Source organism: Crotalus tigris, unplaced genomic scaffold, assembly GCF_016545835.1.
Source record: "Crotalus tigris isolate CLP2741 ecotype Arizona unplaced genomic scaffold, ASM1654583v1 scf7180000018308.1980950, whole genome shotgun sequence".
Classification (NCBI taxonomy): Eukaryota; Metazoa; Chordata; class Lepidosauria; order Squamata; family Viperidae; genus Crotalus; species Crotalus tigris.
Window position 1 is genome coordinate 1,457,672 of NW_024096936.1, and position 15,592 is coordinate 1,473,263.

General features: G+C 32.9%; 1 protein-coding gene across 2 annotated transcripts in view; it reads right to left on the bottom strand.

The window, feature by feature from the left end:
- Nucleotides 1-15,592, bottom strand: part of SBF2 (SET binding factor 2) — a 228,370-nt gene that overhangs the window by 30,653 nt on the left and 182,125 nt on the right. The window contains exons 21-29 of one of the 2 annotated variants that reach the window (XM_039350252.1): nucleotides 15,484-15,557; nucleotides 14,476-14,671; nucleotides 11,980-12,107; nucleotides 10,795-10,970; nucleotides 9,966-10,111; nucleotides 9,679-9,877; nucleotides 5,739-5,935; nucleotides 3,327-3,464; nucleotides 2,391-2,486 (exon numbers count right to left, since the gene is read on the bottom strand). In XM_039350252.1, the coding sequence (XP_039206186.1) occupies nucleotides 2,391-2,486; nucleotides 3,327-3,464; nucleotides 5,739-5,935; nucleotides 9,679-9,877; nucleotides 9,966-10,111; nucleotides 10,795-10,970; nucleotides 11,980-12,107; nucleotides 14,476-14,671; nucleotides 15,484-15,557 (1,350 nt within the window). The remainder of the gene's footprint in view (nucleotides 1-2,390; nucleotides 2,487-3,326; nucleotides 3,465-5,738; nucleotides 5,936-9,678; nucleotides 9,878-9,965; nucleotides 10,112-10,794; nucleotides 10,971-11,979; nucleotides 12,108-14,475; nucleotides 14,672-15,483; nucleotides 15,558-15,592) is intronic. The other variant, XM_039350253.1, reaches the window with a different exon arrangement.

Sequence of the window (15,592 nt, forward strand, 5' to 3'; positions counted from 1 at the left end):
TATTCCTTTTAAAACATTTTATTCCACTAATGTTACAATTTAATAAATATTTAGGTGGCTGAAGGTTAACCTGGATGTTAAACCTTGTTCATACATTTGAATAAGTATCCTATAATTCAAACCTAAGCCAAAGACTTTATTTCTAGCAATTTGAACTATATTCTTAAATACAATCATTTGTTCACATAAACTTTGCAATCTGACAGCTTTATTAATAGATTCATAAGTAAGGGTGGCATAATTCTTGTCTTTTAAATATTGACTTAATTTTAAAAAATAGTGTTTTAAATTGTTTAAAACTGACCAAGAAAGTACTCCAGTAAGATGCTTCTGCCAATTAAGGCAGTTTTCTTCTGTTTTTGTATTCTTTATAATTCTTTATAATCAAGACAGAGGACATATTAAAAATGGCTACCTTCCATTCATGCTAAATGGCAAAGATGACAAATGACAAAAATATTACATCAATCAAGAATATTCACATAGCATTTAATTGCACTTAATTATGCTGATGAAGACCTGGAGGAACGTTGTCCATGGGGTCGCGATGGGTCGGACACGACTTCGCAATTAACAACAACAACAACAATTATGCTGATAGTTGTAATCACTCTAAATATGGCTTCCTTGCTTATGGTTCTGATTTTTTTTCTTGAGATTTCCTAGAGATGGAATGCTTTTATATGAAATCTACATTATATAGTCAGCTAATATACACAATCTTCTGAAAGTAAGAGTACAAATAAATATTAATATCATAATGAATGTTTTGAAAAGACATTTCATCTCAAAATATAAAAATGTTGCCAACAAAGTTCTAAATGAAATACGAGGCTGAATTCACAGTTACTGTTACAGTAAATTGCTTCTTTTTGGTACTCCTGGCATTATGGAGGTAAATTGTCATGTGAAAGAAGAAAAAAAGTGATTATATTTTGTTTCTACCCTCAGCATGTTTCATTATTATATTAAGATTTTATGAGAGTAATGATTGGGAAAGAAATTACTTAATTACATAGAAGGAAAATTATTGCTATCCGAGATTTATCTTACTGTTCTGTGGGGAACCCTAAATATTTTTTGGACTGCTTACAGAATAAATCTAGGCAAGCTTTTGGTGAGTTTGGCAAGCTTTGGTGACATTTTTCTAATACGATGCGTATGAATCTCTTACATGCTGTCATAGGCATTCCAACCAATACAATGACTGGTCTTAGTAGAAGATAGTGGAAACATGTCTACTCTATGATTCTACTCTGTTAGTAGACAAAACCCTTCTCAGGCTGACACTATAGAGTACTGCTATAGTGAATTACACCTAATAATAGATTATACCTAATCTATCCCAAATTAAATAAATTTGACTTCCAAATTCAGCATTGTCTGTAATTTGTTATATTAGAGACAGTAGAAAAAGAAGTAGATAGAACTCTACTGGCAGATTCTGGGTGAGTTGCAGTAGATGATCAAATATTTAAACTCCTATCAATAGCAACAACAAAAACCAGCTATTGCTTTCTAAATTAGGTATCGGTAATGAAAGAAACTTCAGAGTAGCCAGTTGTGATTTGTCTAAAAACTGTTAAATTTGAGCTCAATTTAATTCTAAGAATAATTCTAACTTTGGAGGCATTTTGTCTTTAAGTGTCAGTCTTAACAAGTAAAACCTTTGTCATAAGCTTATTTGTCAGTTATTACTCTTGATCTACCACACATGATAAATTGTAAATTTTATGGCATTGTTACAATAAAGGATTTATTATATTTTAAAAGAACTTCTTCCATTAGTTTCTAATTTATTCATTATTAAAACATTATCATCTATAGTCAATTTAGACAGAAATTACTTTAATTATTACTTTAATGATCCACATTTGTGATTGTGCAGAAAATAGCTGCTGGAAATCATGGCTATTCTATTTTATGAAGAGAAAGCACTGTCCTCAAATGCTCCATATGTAGTTTCATATTCTGTGCATGTGGTCAAATACTGAATGTGTAAGTAATATATGAGTAAATGTTATGACAGGTGGCCTACCTAGAATCCCACCTAAAATATGTTTTTAAAGTGTTTATATTTATTTAATATATAAAAATATGTTCTTCATGGCATCTCCCATCTGATAAAATGCCCCCAGTTGAAATCTAGAAAACATAATTGTTACCAGTCCTTATTGCTGATACAAAAAAACCCCAAATGACAATAACTATATGCATATTCATTTGCATGTGCAATCTTTATTTCAAAATGCATACTCATGTATTGATGTGCAGATCAGGCAATTTTAATAAAAAGTTGTAATTTGTGTTGTGTATAATGCAATCAAGTGAGGCAAAATGCAAGAATAACCCTTATATCCATGGGTAGGCTTTGAACTAGTCTTACTAACCTCCTCGAGCAAAGCTATTGGATAGATTTACATCCAAATGTCCTGGCACTACCTGCTTAAACACAGTAGACATTCTTGAAGCCCTCCTTTCAGTGCCTAAAGTCAGTCAAAAAGAATGGAGAGATTAAATGTAAAATATCATTCAAGTTGACACATTACCTATATATATTACCCTAATTCGAACCCTGTATTTGAAAACAAAAATGACACATATATAGAAGTATTCTTTTAATGGTTCGTTTATCTAGCTGCTGCCACTTTTCCATATTTAAGAGACTTTACATATAATTAGGAATAGCAAGTATACATTTGCAGCATCACAGGAAGTTAGGCATGACTAACACAATCGAAGTATTTAACAACAAATGAAGCAAAGCATGCACAATTGGTGACGGGGTTATGTTATGAAAAAGCCAGAATTTAGATACACTTGATTTCACCAACTGATTAAGCCAAATGGACAAACTTGGCAAGTTGCATGCTCCTGTATCTAAAACAGCAGCGTTACCTTTGTTTGAACCCTACAGGTTTCATCACATGACAACTGAAATAGAATATTAATGCATGTCTTAATGGCTTTATCCAGACCTATTCTGTAAAAAGCATATCACATTTTAACCTTTCACCTTCAAGACATATTTATATGTATGTTGATAAAGCTATGTTAAGCATTTCAAACTGCTTGTAAATTTCATGTATGTGACACAGAATTTCACTAGCTAGCAATTTTAATTAAGTTCAAAGTATTTTACTTTTATATTCTGAAAAGTATACTTGCAAAAATTTCAGAGACAAATCAGCTACCTAGGCAATGAGTTATTAAGGCAATGAGAGAATATAATGTGAAGATCAAATTAGAAGAAAGTTCATTATAAATATAACATTTTCTTTTTAAATGTTGGATTTTAACAAAGCTATCCAAAAGGATCATATTACCTGGAGATAAAGCAATTGCTGGTCTGATAGTAAGAGTATTATTACCATTCAATTTGCAATGGACAGAAATTGCATTCAATAAGGCTTGAAGGTATTTTTCTTGTTCTATGCTGCTTGATGATTCAAGTGATGTAGGAGCTATGCAAACAAATGCAGGAAACAGATTATACTCTTGATTTGTACAGCACATTTCACTTCTCTGAAATGAAAACAGCATCCTATTGATGTGTTTATTTAGTTACCTGACATCTGCTCTTGTGATCCTGGGCAGATAAAATAAATATAACTATTCAAAGTAAAAATAAAATTGAATAAATAAAAACTAAATACAGAAAACAGATTATAAATTCATCCCAGCGTGGATAAGGCATATAAACATCTATCACTGTGAAAGTAATATGAGGCAATTTTAGGGTTAATTGTTCTGCCTGCAGATGAAATCAAAACGTAATTATTAATGAAGAATGCTGCTTCTAAAATATCCTTATGAAGATATCTTTACTATTTCAGTAAGTATAATATAATGTTATTTATGGATACACAAGCATTTTCTGCTCTTCCATATATTGTTCTCCCACTGGCCTACTCATATGAGCATGAATAATAGATCAATGCATGCTCTGAAAAGGATTCAGAAGAAATGCTTTGGACTCATGGAAGCATAGCACCACTCTACTGTTTATTAAAGAAACTCACTTTTGGAGGGCTTTTGCACAAGCCTGAAAAAAAAAGATGCAGCTGTTTTATGGAACTGATTCAATTAACTTACAAAGCAGCCATACTTTTTCTTCAGACTTATGAAGAAGCCTGAAAAAAAAATGAACATTTTACTGAAAAGCAAAGAGGACTCAAGACTCCTATGATGATTGAAGCACTTCCTAATCATTTCCAAAATATACCTGAAACTGTGCAGCAAATTCAATAAATAAATGGCCATATCTCAACAGAGATGCAAACCTCCAGGGAACCTGAACATGACAAATAATGTCTAAAAAGATTAAGGTTTTAATTTAGGTTTTTGTACTAACATTCACTATTGTCTGTTTAGAGCCTGGTTACTACTTTTTAAATCCTTATTTCAATTCAACATTTTCTTCCTCTTTTTTTCCTCTATTATTCACTTTTACTAATTTTTCAATTTCACCTTTCACTCCTTTTTTCTCTCCAGTCTTTCCCTGGGTTTCAAAGCACTCTATATATTTTTGCCCCAAGCAAGCAAGACTCAGTTTGAAAACAGTTCCAGAATCTCTTTCAGTCTTAGGCTTTGTGCTCTGGAAGATCTAAAGGAGTAGCAAGAAACCAGTGAGTAATCACACTATAGATATATATAGAGTGAGTACTTGACCATTAAAAACTACAAATATAACCACTTAGGTATGTATAAGGAACAGACAGGCATATTTTAATTTTTCCAAATAATGACAAGAAAGAAGTGTCTCTGTTTATATAGTTTGGCTTAAGCAAACAATGACTGTGGGGCTGGTTTGTTCTTGGGGCAAATCCAAAGTCCTTGGTGGTACATTTTTTCCCCAATTGCTCAATTCTTGCAGTTAAACACATGAAAGTACTAAATGGACATACCGACAAAGTTATACAGGAAGGATTTGTAGATTAATGACATCGAAGAATTTTCTTTTATTGTGTGGATACATTCAAAACACAAACTCATACAAAGCAGGATAATATTCTCAGGATAATGCTGGAAGTATTTAAGCAATTAACATCTATTCACATCTTAAATTATTGAATGATTCATGGCTTATATAACTTGCACATAACTATTCATTTCTTTATTATCCTCTTCAAAAATTTCATAGGGCAAGTTTTTTCAAGCAGACTAATAATGACAATTGGTTACCAAAGTACAGAATAAACCATATTCACAGTCTTACCTCATACAACAAATACTGATTTTCATTTTAGTTCACTGCCTAGCAAATAGTCACGTTTGTGGGATGTGTGGTAGGCAATGAGGGTTGATGAGTAAGAAACATTCTATGTATGATATGTTGGATTTAGCCAGGCAACATGTCTTCTGTTTACATGGCAGAGATGATCATGCATTAAGCTCAAAAATGAGTGAAACAGTAAATATTTTTCTCTTATTCCCTAAAAGTTATAACAAGATAGAACCTCAATAATTTTGCATTTATTAGATATAGGTTCCATGATACATGATACACTAAGATAATTTTCCCCATTCTACTTCCCTCCAAGTGCATTTTAACTACCAGTACATTTTACCTGTGTGGAGGTTAAGTTCAGAACATCTGGAGACACTTGTTTGGAGAAAGTATTAGTTTTTTTTAGAAAGACCTAAAGTATTTGTAAAGACTGGCACAATGTAATAAAAACTGATGATATAAATACCTTCCAATTCTATGAGATTATTCATACAAATCATAATCTCACCTGAGGTTTGTGTATTTTGTGATTTGAAAAGGCCAACAACTCCTTTCCCATGGAAACCACCAGCTCGAAACAGGAATGTACTTGTTTTTGAGTTTTTCCAACATACCACTGGCAAGCGATTGTGCCGATAGCAGCGAGCTACTCTTTGCAGGCTGCTATCCTGTATGCACTGAGGTACCACTAGCAATCCTGGGTAACTGGAATAAAGTGAAAAAGGGAAAGACATACAATGGAATTGGTTATAAATAAAAGCTAATGTGACTTCTCATTACAGAATTCTCCTGGTCAGTTTCCAGTATAACAACAGATTAGATACTGTGTGAACTTAGAACATCTGAAAACTCCAAGAGCTAATAAACATCTTTGTTCTGGCACCGAAAAGCAGTGGCAACAACCCAAAAAAGACCACCTAACATATCACCTAACATAAAATAGATATCACCTATATCTATTTTAACAGATATTTCCAGGCTAGGGTAATTTCCTGTCAAATCTGCCATAGCCCAAAGAGTCAGAAGCCATTGGACCATCTAAAACCTGTTTGGGGGGGGGTGGTGCTCTTTATAAATCTTCCCAAACAATAAGCTTTTAAATATATATACTGTATATGCATTGTAAACTACTTTAAAAAAACTGCATGCTTAAACTTTTAACAATTTTTCATCATTTTACTTGATCAATATTAAACTTTTTGTCTCAGGAAGCAGGTTCAAAAACCATTACTTTCATACAATGGATTATGTAAAATAGATTCTATTACCTGTCCACTATTGAGAAGTCAAGATATCATCCCCTCTCCCCCCCCCCCAATGACTTTCTCATGGTAGACTTTTCCCTTTGGCTCTTTTCAGCAGTTCCTTTTCAGTCCAGATTTCCTACAATTTGCTAATGGCATTAATACCATTTATTTATTTATTTTATTGGTAGGGTTATGTTCTGTAGTAAGGTAAGCATTGCGATCATTCAGAAATGACAATTTTAATGCAAACAATATTTTTATAGGAGATTGATGAAAATATTTTTACTTCAACAGCTTATTTTTAACCCAATATTTCCTTTACAAAACAGAGCACCAATACACAGTATTTCACAAATATTGGCTGGGAACAGCCAATAATTATTGGTAGCCAAGCCAAAAATTCTGACTGCCAAGTTCTTGCCTATCTTTTTCTTCTCCAATCTGACTAGTGCTGATCAGATATGCTGGGATTTCTTTTCAGTTTTAGTCAGTGAAATTCTCCACTAATTTTTATTGATCCAAAGCAGGAAAGAGGTTCTACTATAAGTGCCTCGTGTGTGTAATTGCCAAATGCCTTTAGATTTCTTCCCAACTCTGGAGGTGGGAATGGACAAAGCTGAATGCACAGATGTCTTTATTGTTCATACTCAACTCTGCAGGTTCAAAATTAAGGAACAATGTTGTTATTATTTTTCCACAATAAGTAATTAAAAAGAAGGAATCTTGGTCATACTTACTCAGTTCTTGCCAGCACAGTTCTTAACATATTATTGGATTAAGTATTAAAATAAAAGTTATTAGAAACAATAATTTAATGCAACTCATGCTCTTGGAGGGTCTTTTTCTTCATTCTGCTGAACTGGCTTAGTAATTCTATCCCTATCATTTTGCTCTAACAGCTTAATTATATTATTTTTATTTTTAATTATAGTAATATGTTATATTATAGAAGGCATATTTAGCATCATACAAAAGTAAGGCAGTCACTACAGAAACCAATAAAAAATAACATGTATATTTCATATTTGTCCACAATTGACTGTTCATAAGTATTTACTTTCTATGAACAAGAAAGTTTAGATGTTCTAAATGTAACACAATCAATATTTTGGCCCTGAGAAGAAATGAACTCTGGCTTGCCTCAAAATCTGCTTAATGCCGTAGTATACAAATAGCTGATTATATAACTTTTTATAAAAAAAATATTCAGCTGTAAAGTTTTGTTCAAGTTTTCCAACCAGATTTTAGAGTTTTGGAACATTTTTTAATAAGATGAATTTGGATGAAAGTGTCCGTGGTCATTTGTGCATATATGAAAATAAACACATTTAAAATATTTCTGATGATCTGTATGTTTTGGAACTACACAACACAAACTTGCATATTAAACACAGTTTTAAAAAATAAAGTAATTAAGCTCTTATGAAAGTAGTACATTCCCAAGGGTGGTTGCAAAATTCACTGGGTGTTTTTCTTTTTCATATTCCAATGATTGATACAAATGTACTGGAGATTTTTCCTGTACACCATTATATAAATGATCTGCCTAAGATGCCATTTACACAACTAATGTTAGCAATAGTGTTATAATTTCTAAAATGTACAATAAATCTTATTTAATTTAAATAAAGTCATATAGGTAGGCTTCCTGGAAGAGATAGGATTCTGAAAGAAGAGGAACAAGAATAAAAATACTAGTGAAGTTCTGTAGTAAGGTAAGCATAGTGAAGTAGCTGAAACTCTGGGCCCCATTCTTCCACCTCTCCAGGACCTCTTTTAGTTAAGCATTAAGCATTTGTCTTTATTCAACATCAACTCTAAAATGCTTATTTCCATGATACTGTTTGCTTGGGCAACAAAGCCAATTTTTTTCTGGATCAGTTGCAATTCAATTCATTCAGCCATTTATGATGCTGCAAATTCAAGTGAGGTTTCCTCCAGCCTAAAGTTGGGAGCTCTGTGTAAGATTTCACAGGTCATTGTTAGCAGACAACCTGATCTTAACAATATTAGTCTATTTCATGCAGTCGATTAAAAAAATCTGCTTTGTTTTGCCTGCTTATATCAATATTAAAATCTTCTCTCACCCAACTTTTCAATCTCTAGCTATATGAGAGCTATCACTCTACCACCATGCACACACAGACAGAAACACACAGATACACACAGAGAGAGACTTAACACCACAATCGTGGATGAAACTGTTCTTGCATGAAAGTTCCTGGATGCAAAATGAACAAATTTGGTAAAAAATATTTAAGTATTTGAAATAGATAGGCAGTTTAAAAAGATATTGCTTTCTCTAGCTGAGAAGAGTTCTCACAAAGATATAGTGAGGAAAAAAACTTTAAAAAAAACTCTACAAGGGCAGTGATCCATTTTTCAGCAGCAATCTCTCTTCTCCCTGGTAGGCCACTGTCAACAAATTAAAAACAAAAACAAAAACAGAACTACAGTAGTTAAGTACTGGGTAAAAAGTACAAAGGAAGCAGCACAACAGACACTTATGCTTATAAAGGGAAATCACTCAGTGACTGATAACATTCCTAAACTATCCATCTGAAACCAGGCTGTAGTGTTTAAATAGTTGTAATGGGAAGATTATGAACATCTAAACAAATGCCCACAAAAAAATAAAAAGATTCTGGCAGTTTTATTGAGCAGTCTTTATGGTTGCTAAATGCTAGAAATCCTAACTTCTGACTATATCCTTAACTCTTAATATTCTATATATACTTCAGTTTCTACATGTGCACATACCTATCAATTTTTTTAAAAGCTAAAGTGTTTTATTTGCTGATAAACATTAATCAGATTAGTATTGCAATGAGAAAAACTGTAGATCAAATGATTTTTAAATGTTGGTATCTCATGAATGACTGCACACAGATGATAATCTAGTTATCAACAAACTACATCTCCTCTTGTTTAGAAATATAAGGGTCCAATTACTGGTCCAATTAGATTAATACCATATCACATTCAGTGAATTGAAGCACTATCTTTCCTAACCCAATCTGCAGATGTCAGGAACTTTATTTGAGATTTTTTACAAGTAAACCCTCTGCTTTGATACTGAACTAGAAGTCTTCCCTCCACAGAGATAAAGAATATTTTTTTCAGCCATTTGTAATATAGACTAAAAATTGTGACAAGTGGATCATGTAACTTAGATCTATGTTAATAAGTAAGCTGGCTTACCTTCTGCAAAGGGAATACATCCTGTTTAAAGCTGTTATTCGAAAGTATTCTGTTTTTGAACGTGAAGAACTATTACTGATGGTTCCTAACCCCAACCGCTGATAGTCTCTAAAACAAGCTCTTTCCACTAGCTGCTCCATTGTTGATTTTTCTGATGCTTTCAAAGTACCACTCGTGTGCATTTCACTGTCATCTGAAACTAAAGGTGCAATAATTTTAGTAGCTTAGTATATAGTGACTTGTGTAACAAGACAGTGGCAAAAAAGAATGCGCCAATCTATTATTACCTGAGACATCATCTTCTTCATTCCATCCAGGACGATTTGCCCTTTCCTCTATGATTGTTCCTGTCTTTTTTTTTAGTAAGTGCTGCCGGCCAATTGTCATTTTCCCTGCACGTTTTGCTCCTTTTACAATTGTTTTTGAAAGAGTGCTAAATTCAGAAAAAAGTAAAAATATTTGTACTTTTGCTGAAAGAGAATGCTAGCAACTGTATATTCTCCTCTTTCCTCCAAAATATGTTTGTGCTGAGCTTTATTTCAATGAGTGGTATACTGTGGAGCCCCCATACCTGCTATTATGCCCACGAGTTTAGCTTTCACAAACCATTTTCATGTGTGTACCTTAAATAGACATTCAGAATGCATTTCCTCTTTCAATAATCAGAAATACAGAAGAAATACAGAAGTGTGGGTTGATCACAGTAAATGCACTATTATTTTACTTGTTCATTTTCATCATTTTTATTTCAGGCATATGGCACTACCTCCTTTGTTAAAGCCTGGTATAAAATCGAAATCAACTAAAATTAAGAACATTTTTTCCCCTTTGTACAATCCTGTAGTTCCTAGTTGAGTAGAATCGGAGTGACTGGATAGAGCTCAGCATTTACTGGCCGGATACTCTTCCTGACACCTATGCTGAGTTCGTGGCAGACATCTTTTGCGCCCTGAGACAGAAACATCTGCCGCTACCTAGGATTGAACTCTCAAACTTCCAAGTAGGAGGCGAGCATCTTCACCACTAGGCCATCATGCCACTCTATATTTCTACACTAAAATACTAAAAGAATATTTCTAATAAATGTGACACATAAATAAAAGGGGAAATCATTACCGAAAGGAAGTGTTTTTCTCCTTTTGCTTTGGCAAGATGATCTGAGGTGCTGTTTGGCCAGCTGCAAAAGCAAAAGTACTGAAGATGGACTGAGGATAGCGAAACTTCATCAGCTGCTTCTTAAATATCTCTACAACTTCAGGGCTCACTTCCTCATCAAAAGCTACCTTGATCAGCTGCAAATAAAAAGATGTAATGAGAGAAAGTAAAATATAAATACTGAAATATAAAAGATAAAGAGATTTTAGGATATTTGGCATTAGGGCAATAGAAAATGGTATTGCTAAGTTAAACATCATTATAAAGTTTTAAATCTTAATATATCATTTAAAAATACACTGCATGTAAATTAACAAGAATATGTTTTAAATATATCATTTTTAACATTTTTATAATTAATAACATTTAAACTTATAGTTAAAAGAAGCATTTAAGCTATACAGTAATATATTTTAGGTTTAGGAATATATTGTTTCAAGATTATGTATTATAATAGGACTATATTATTTCTCACTTTTAAAAACCTATGTGTGGAGTGGTACAATTGCATACAAAGGTTTAAGCACCATGGATCAAATTGTATGTTTCAGTGTGAATCCAAGCGAACTATTTTCTTATTATGAATCTGTAGACAACTGAACATAAATAATAAGTAAGCATTCAAATTTGCTGGATTATGTATCTTTAATATTGTATAATGTTGAAGTTGTCTCAGCTTCTGTTCCCCAGGGATTCACTGATTTGTCAGTGAATTCATTGACAATGATTCACAATTTGTCCAGTAGTACGTATCTTTTGTGCTATAAACTAACTGTACTGTAACATAACAAAGGGAAAGAGATTCTTTTATTGCTTATTTTTCTTTTAAAGTAAGTTTTATACTTCCCTTCTTTGGTCTCTTAATATATTTCTCTAATAAGTATCTCAGGAGAATGTTGTCAGTTCTGCTCAGGATGATAAGCTGGAGCAAAAAGGCAATGGAGAGCAGGCAGAAGTGTTTTGTGCAGGCAGGTGTCCACTTTCACAAATTTTTAAAAAACTACTTTGGCACATAACTCAATTAGTTTATATTCTTCTTTCTTATTCAAGATATCCAGAGTAGTTACAAAATAAAGGCCTTTGAAATCAACAGGACTTTCAAAACAAGAATAATTCTGACCTATGAGGTTTTGATATTCTATTTACCTGAAAGGTAGCTGAGGTGATCTGCAGCCCTTCTTGCATACTTTGTTGAAGTTGGTTTTGGATGGTAATTTTCTTTTCCTTTGTTACTGAAGCAATAGGGAAGCTCCGAATAACTGTTTGTTCTCCAACTAAGAATATCAGGAGAGAAACATTGCATCATGGGTCAAGTAAGGTAACTGGAAAGATATATTCATACATGAGGAAGTCAGACCACATAAAAGGCCTATGGCAAAGCTAAAGGAATTAAAATCTCAAGGACAGATAAATTACATCTAGTGTATTGATCTATTTTTTATTTATATTGATCTATTTTTTATTTACCGTCCCCCATACTTCTAATGGTTGTACTGTTTTCTTAATATTTATTAAAAGAGTTTCTTTACTCTTTGAAAGAAATGTATTTGTCAACAGCCAAACTAGACAGGGTAGAATCAGGAATACTGATCCTTACTATTTCTATAACTTTACTGAGTTTTGTACCTGTACTGTTTTGATATTTCCTGCTGCCCGGAAGTAGCTATTTTTAGTCAGCTGAACTACACTCTCATCTAGCAGACAAGACAAGAAGAGACAACAAGAATAGTTGCTTATGGTATTTCCTGTCTCATGGGTCAAAATAATCTGTCTGGACATAAGGCTTCTGGCTTTGCTAAATGAACTGTAGTTGCAATTTTTAGTTCTACTTCAGGCAAAAAATGTATTGCAGCAGCATTCCTCATAAAGATCATATATTTTATATTTCCTGCATTATTTTAAACAATTCTGCAAGGCCAGTGATGTCACCCTTGTTATTTGTTATATCAAAGAAACTGTCTTTTCCTGGCACCTATTTGCTAAATAGTGAACATCAGACACAACCATGCCAGTAAAAACTATCCCTATTATTCTGAATGTAGAAATATTATTAACACTGTTTCTCATTCTAAGCACTGGTGAAAAATATTGATGAATCACTTCTACCACTGTTTCCATGGTGTCTAGAAGTAATTGGAGTTTATTTTTATAAAACCCACAGAAACTGCACAATACAATGTTTATCCTCAAAAAAGTACAGCTACATTTAAATAACAATAATGCTAATCAAGGAATGGTATTATTTTTCTCATTCCTAAGATAAATGTTTTTGTGCTTGTTCACATTGCTTGTTCTCATGGCATTTTGAAATAATATTCTATTATTAATTCCCTTTTATAAAAAAAAAATACCACTAGGGAGTGCAAGGAATCCTGGTGGATAGCACTCTGCCTAAATATTTAACATCAATTTCCTTGTTTTGTAATAAAAAAATAAATCCCTTATCTTCTGAAGACATAAATATTAAGCTTTAATTTTATTTTAAATAATGTAACCAGACAATATTTTTTAAAAAGCCATCTGTAAATGATCTGAGTCATCATAAGGAAATACAATATATAGGTCTGAGAAGGAAGGAAATTACCAAGCCATTTTTTATTATCTTGATGTGTATTTAACTGTCATGAAATTAAAGAAATTGATGCTGGCTAACAACTATTAGTTCTAGAATCATATATTCATTAAATAAGCATATGCTAGGAGATGGTGCTTCTTATTATGAAAGCGAAGTATCGAAAATGATTTTTGTTTGTGTGCATATGTGGGAGAGAGAGAAAAAGAACAAGAAAAGGGGAAAGAGAGAAAAATAAAATAGATAATCAACAACACAGGAAAGAAGAAAACAATACATTCAATACATGCAAAAATGAACATACTAACTTAATACAGACCCAATAAAGATACAATCTAAAAGGGTAAAATATCCCCATGGGATTGAAAATATAATGATTTGGACAGAGCAGATGGAAGACAGCTCTTGAAATTTATCTTATATGCTAAGATATACAAGGTTTAAAAGTCAGCACCAATGTTTTGAAACTCACTTGGTGTCAATGGTAGACTTATTTTAATAGTTAAAAAATGCATATAAAGAAAACTATGCTGGTTTATGGCCATAATAAACATCAAGCCCCAATGTAATTAGACTAGTACTTAGTAATAATGGGATTGCACTAACCATGGAGTCAAACGATTCTAGATAGGGACAATTTTACTTTCAGGTCTTGCAAATCTATCACAGAATATCATAAATAGCATGTCCACTTTATAGTCAGAGCATAATATACCTTATTACAAGAACACTTGTACCAATTCTGCATTTAATTAACTGTAAGGGTTGCAGAAAGTTATCCTGAGTGAAATAGTCAGTTAAAAATCTTGATATGAATTTTATTTTAGAAGCAATATAAATGGAATGTAGGATTGGAAGTTAGTTAATTTGCGTGTTGGTTTGTTTATTGATTGATTGATTAAAATTATGTGCCACCCATCTCGTCAGAGACAACTCTGTGTGGCTTGGAAACATTAAAACTAATATACATTAAAATAATAAAACAATAAATAACAACAATTAATAAATAAGTTAACCTTCCATGGCTACTGGAAAACGTATTACTTTGACACTCATAACAAACATCATACCTAGTTGATCATGAGGGGTGCCTTTAAATATAACTCTGTATGTAGTAAGGAACAAAGCTCCTTCTGCAGGAAGAATATGAGGTCCTCCAAGCAATCCTCCAGTTGCCTCTTCTCTGCCATCAGGATCCAAGAGCACACGGAGACCTTCACACACAAACTCTTCCCCTGGCAGCAAATCTGGTCGTAGAATCTTGGGCTGAACCCAAAGGTATTTTTTTTAAAACAACAACAACAACAAACTTGCAACATAACAAATACAATATAACTTCAAATAATTTATTTTGCCTATGATTATTGCAACAGCATTTTATAACAAATCTGGCAAAGTTAGTTTGAAGGAGTGGGACTGAATCTTTTCTGCAAATTCAGTGTAGCCTAGGAAGATTTCCATTCAAGAGCAATTTTTTTTTCTATAACCAGATTTTGCCTATTAAATTGGAAGAGATGCTCCACCTACAGAAAATTAATAATCCTCTGGGACAGGGTACTCATCTCCCTTTTTTATTTGATTCAAGAACCCTGTAAGAAGGGATAAATTATATTGGTTGGTCAATCACTGCTTCCCCACTCTTAGAATATTATAGATCTTTTATCATTATTCATGATCAGAAGTGAACAATTTACTGTTACGCTATAGGGATTAAGGATAAGGGAGAAAAGGTTTTGATTAGTTAATTACTCTTTTGTCTGAAGAAAAAGCTTTATTGGTTAAATTGCTCCTTGATTTAAAGCTGGGGTCACAGCAGACAATGGATGTTAAATCATCAGCGTACATATAATAGCAGCTTGTTTTTACTTAGAGCTTTGGCTGAACTACAGTATTTTCTCTGATATGTATTTCACACAACTATAGAAAAGCTGCTTATCTGTTGAAATTATTAGTTTTCTAGGCATACTTCAAACTTTTCAAAGGTTATCAAATACATTAGAAAAAAGGAAAGCTGAAGCTGTCAAACTGACTGTATTTCTCACAGCTATAAAGCAGAATAAACAGCCTGAAATACTTGCCTTCTGTATTGGTGGCAACCTCCTACTTTCTCGATGGACAGCCTCCAGAGTCTCAATGTGCATGGCTACAATACCTAGGAATAAATGCCACCCCACATGAGCATAATAC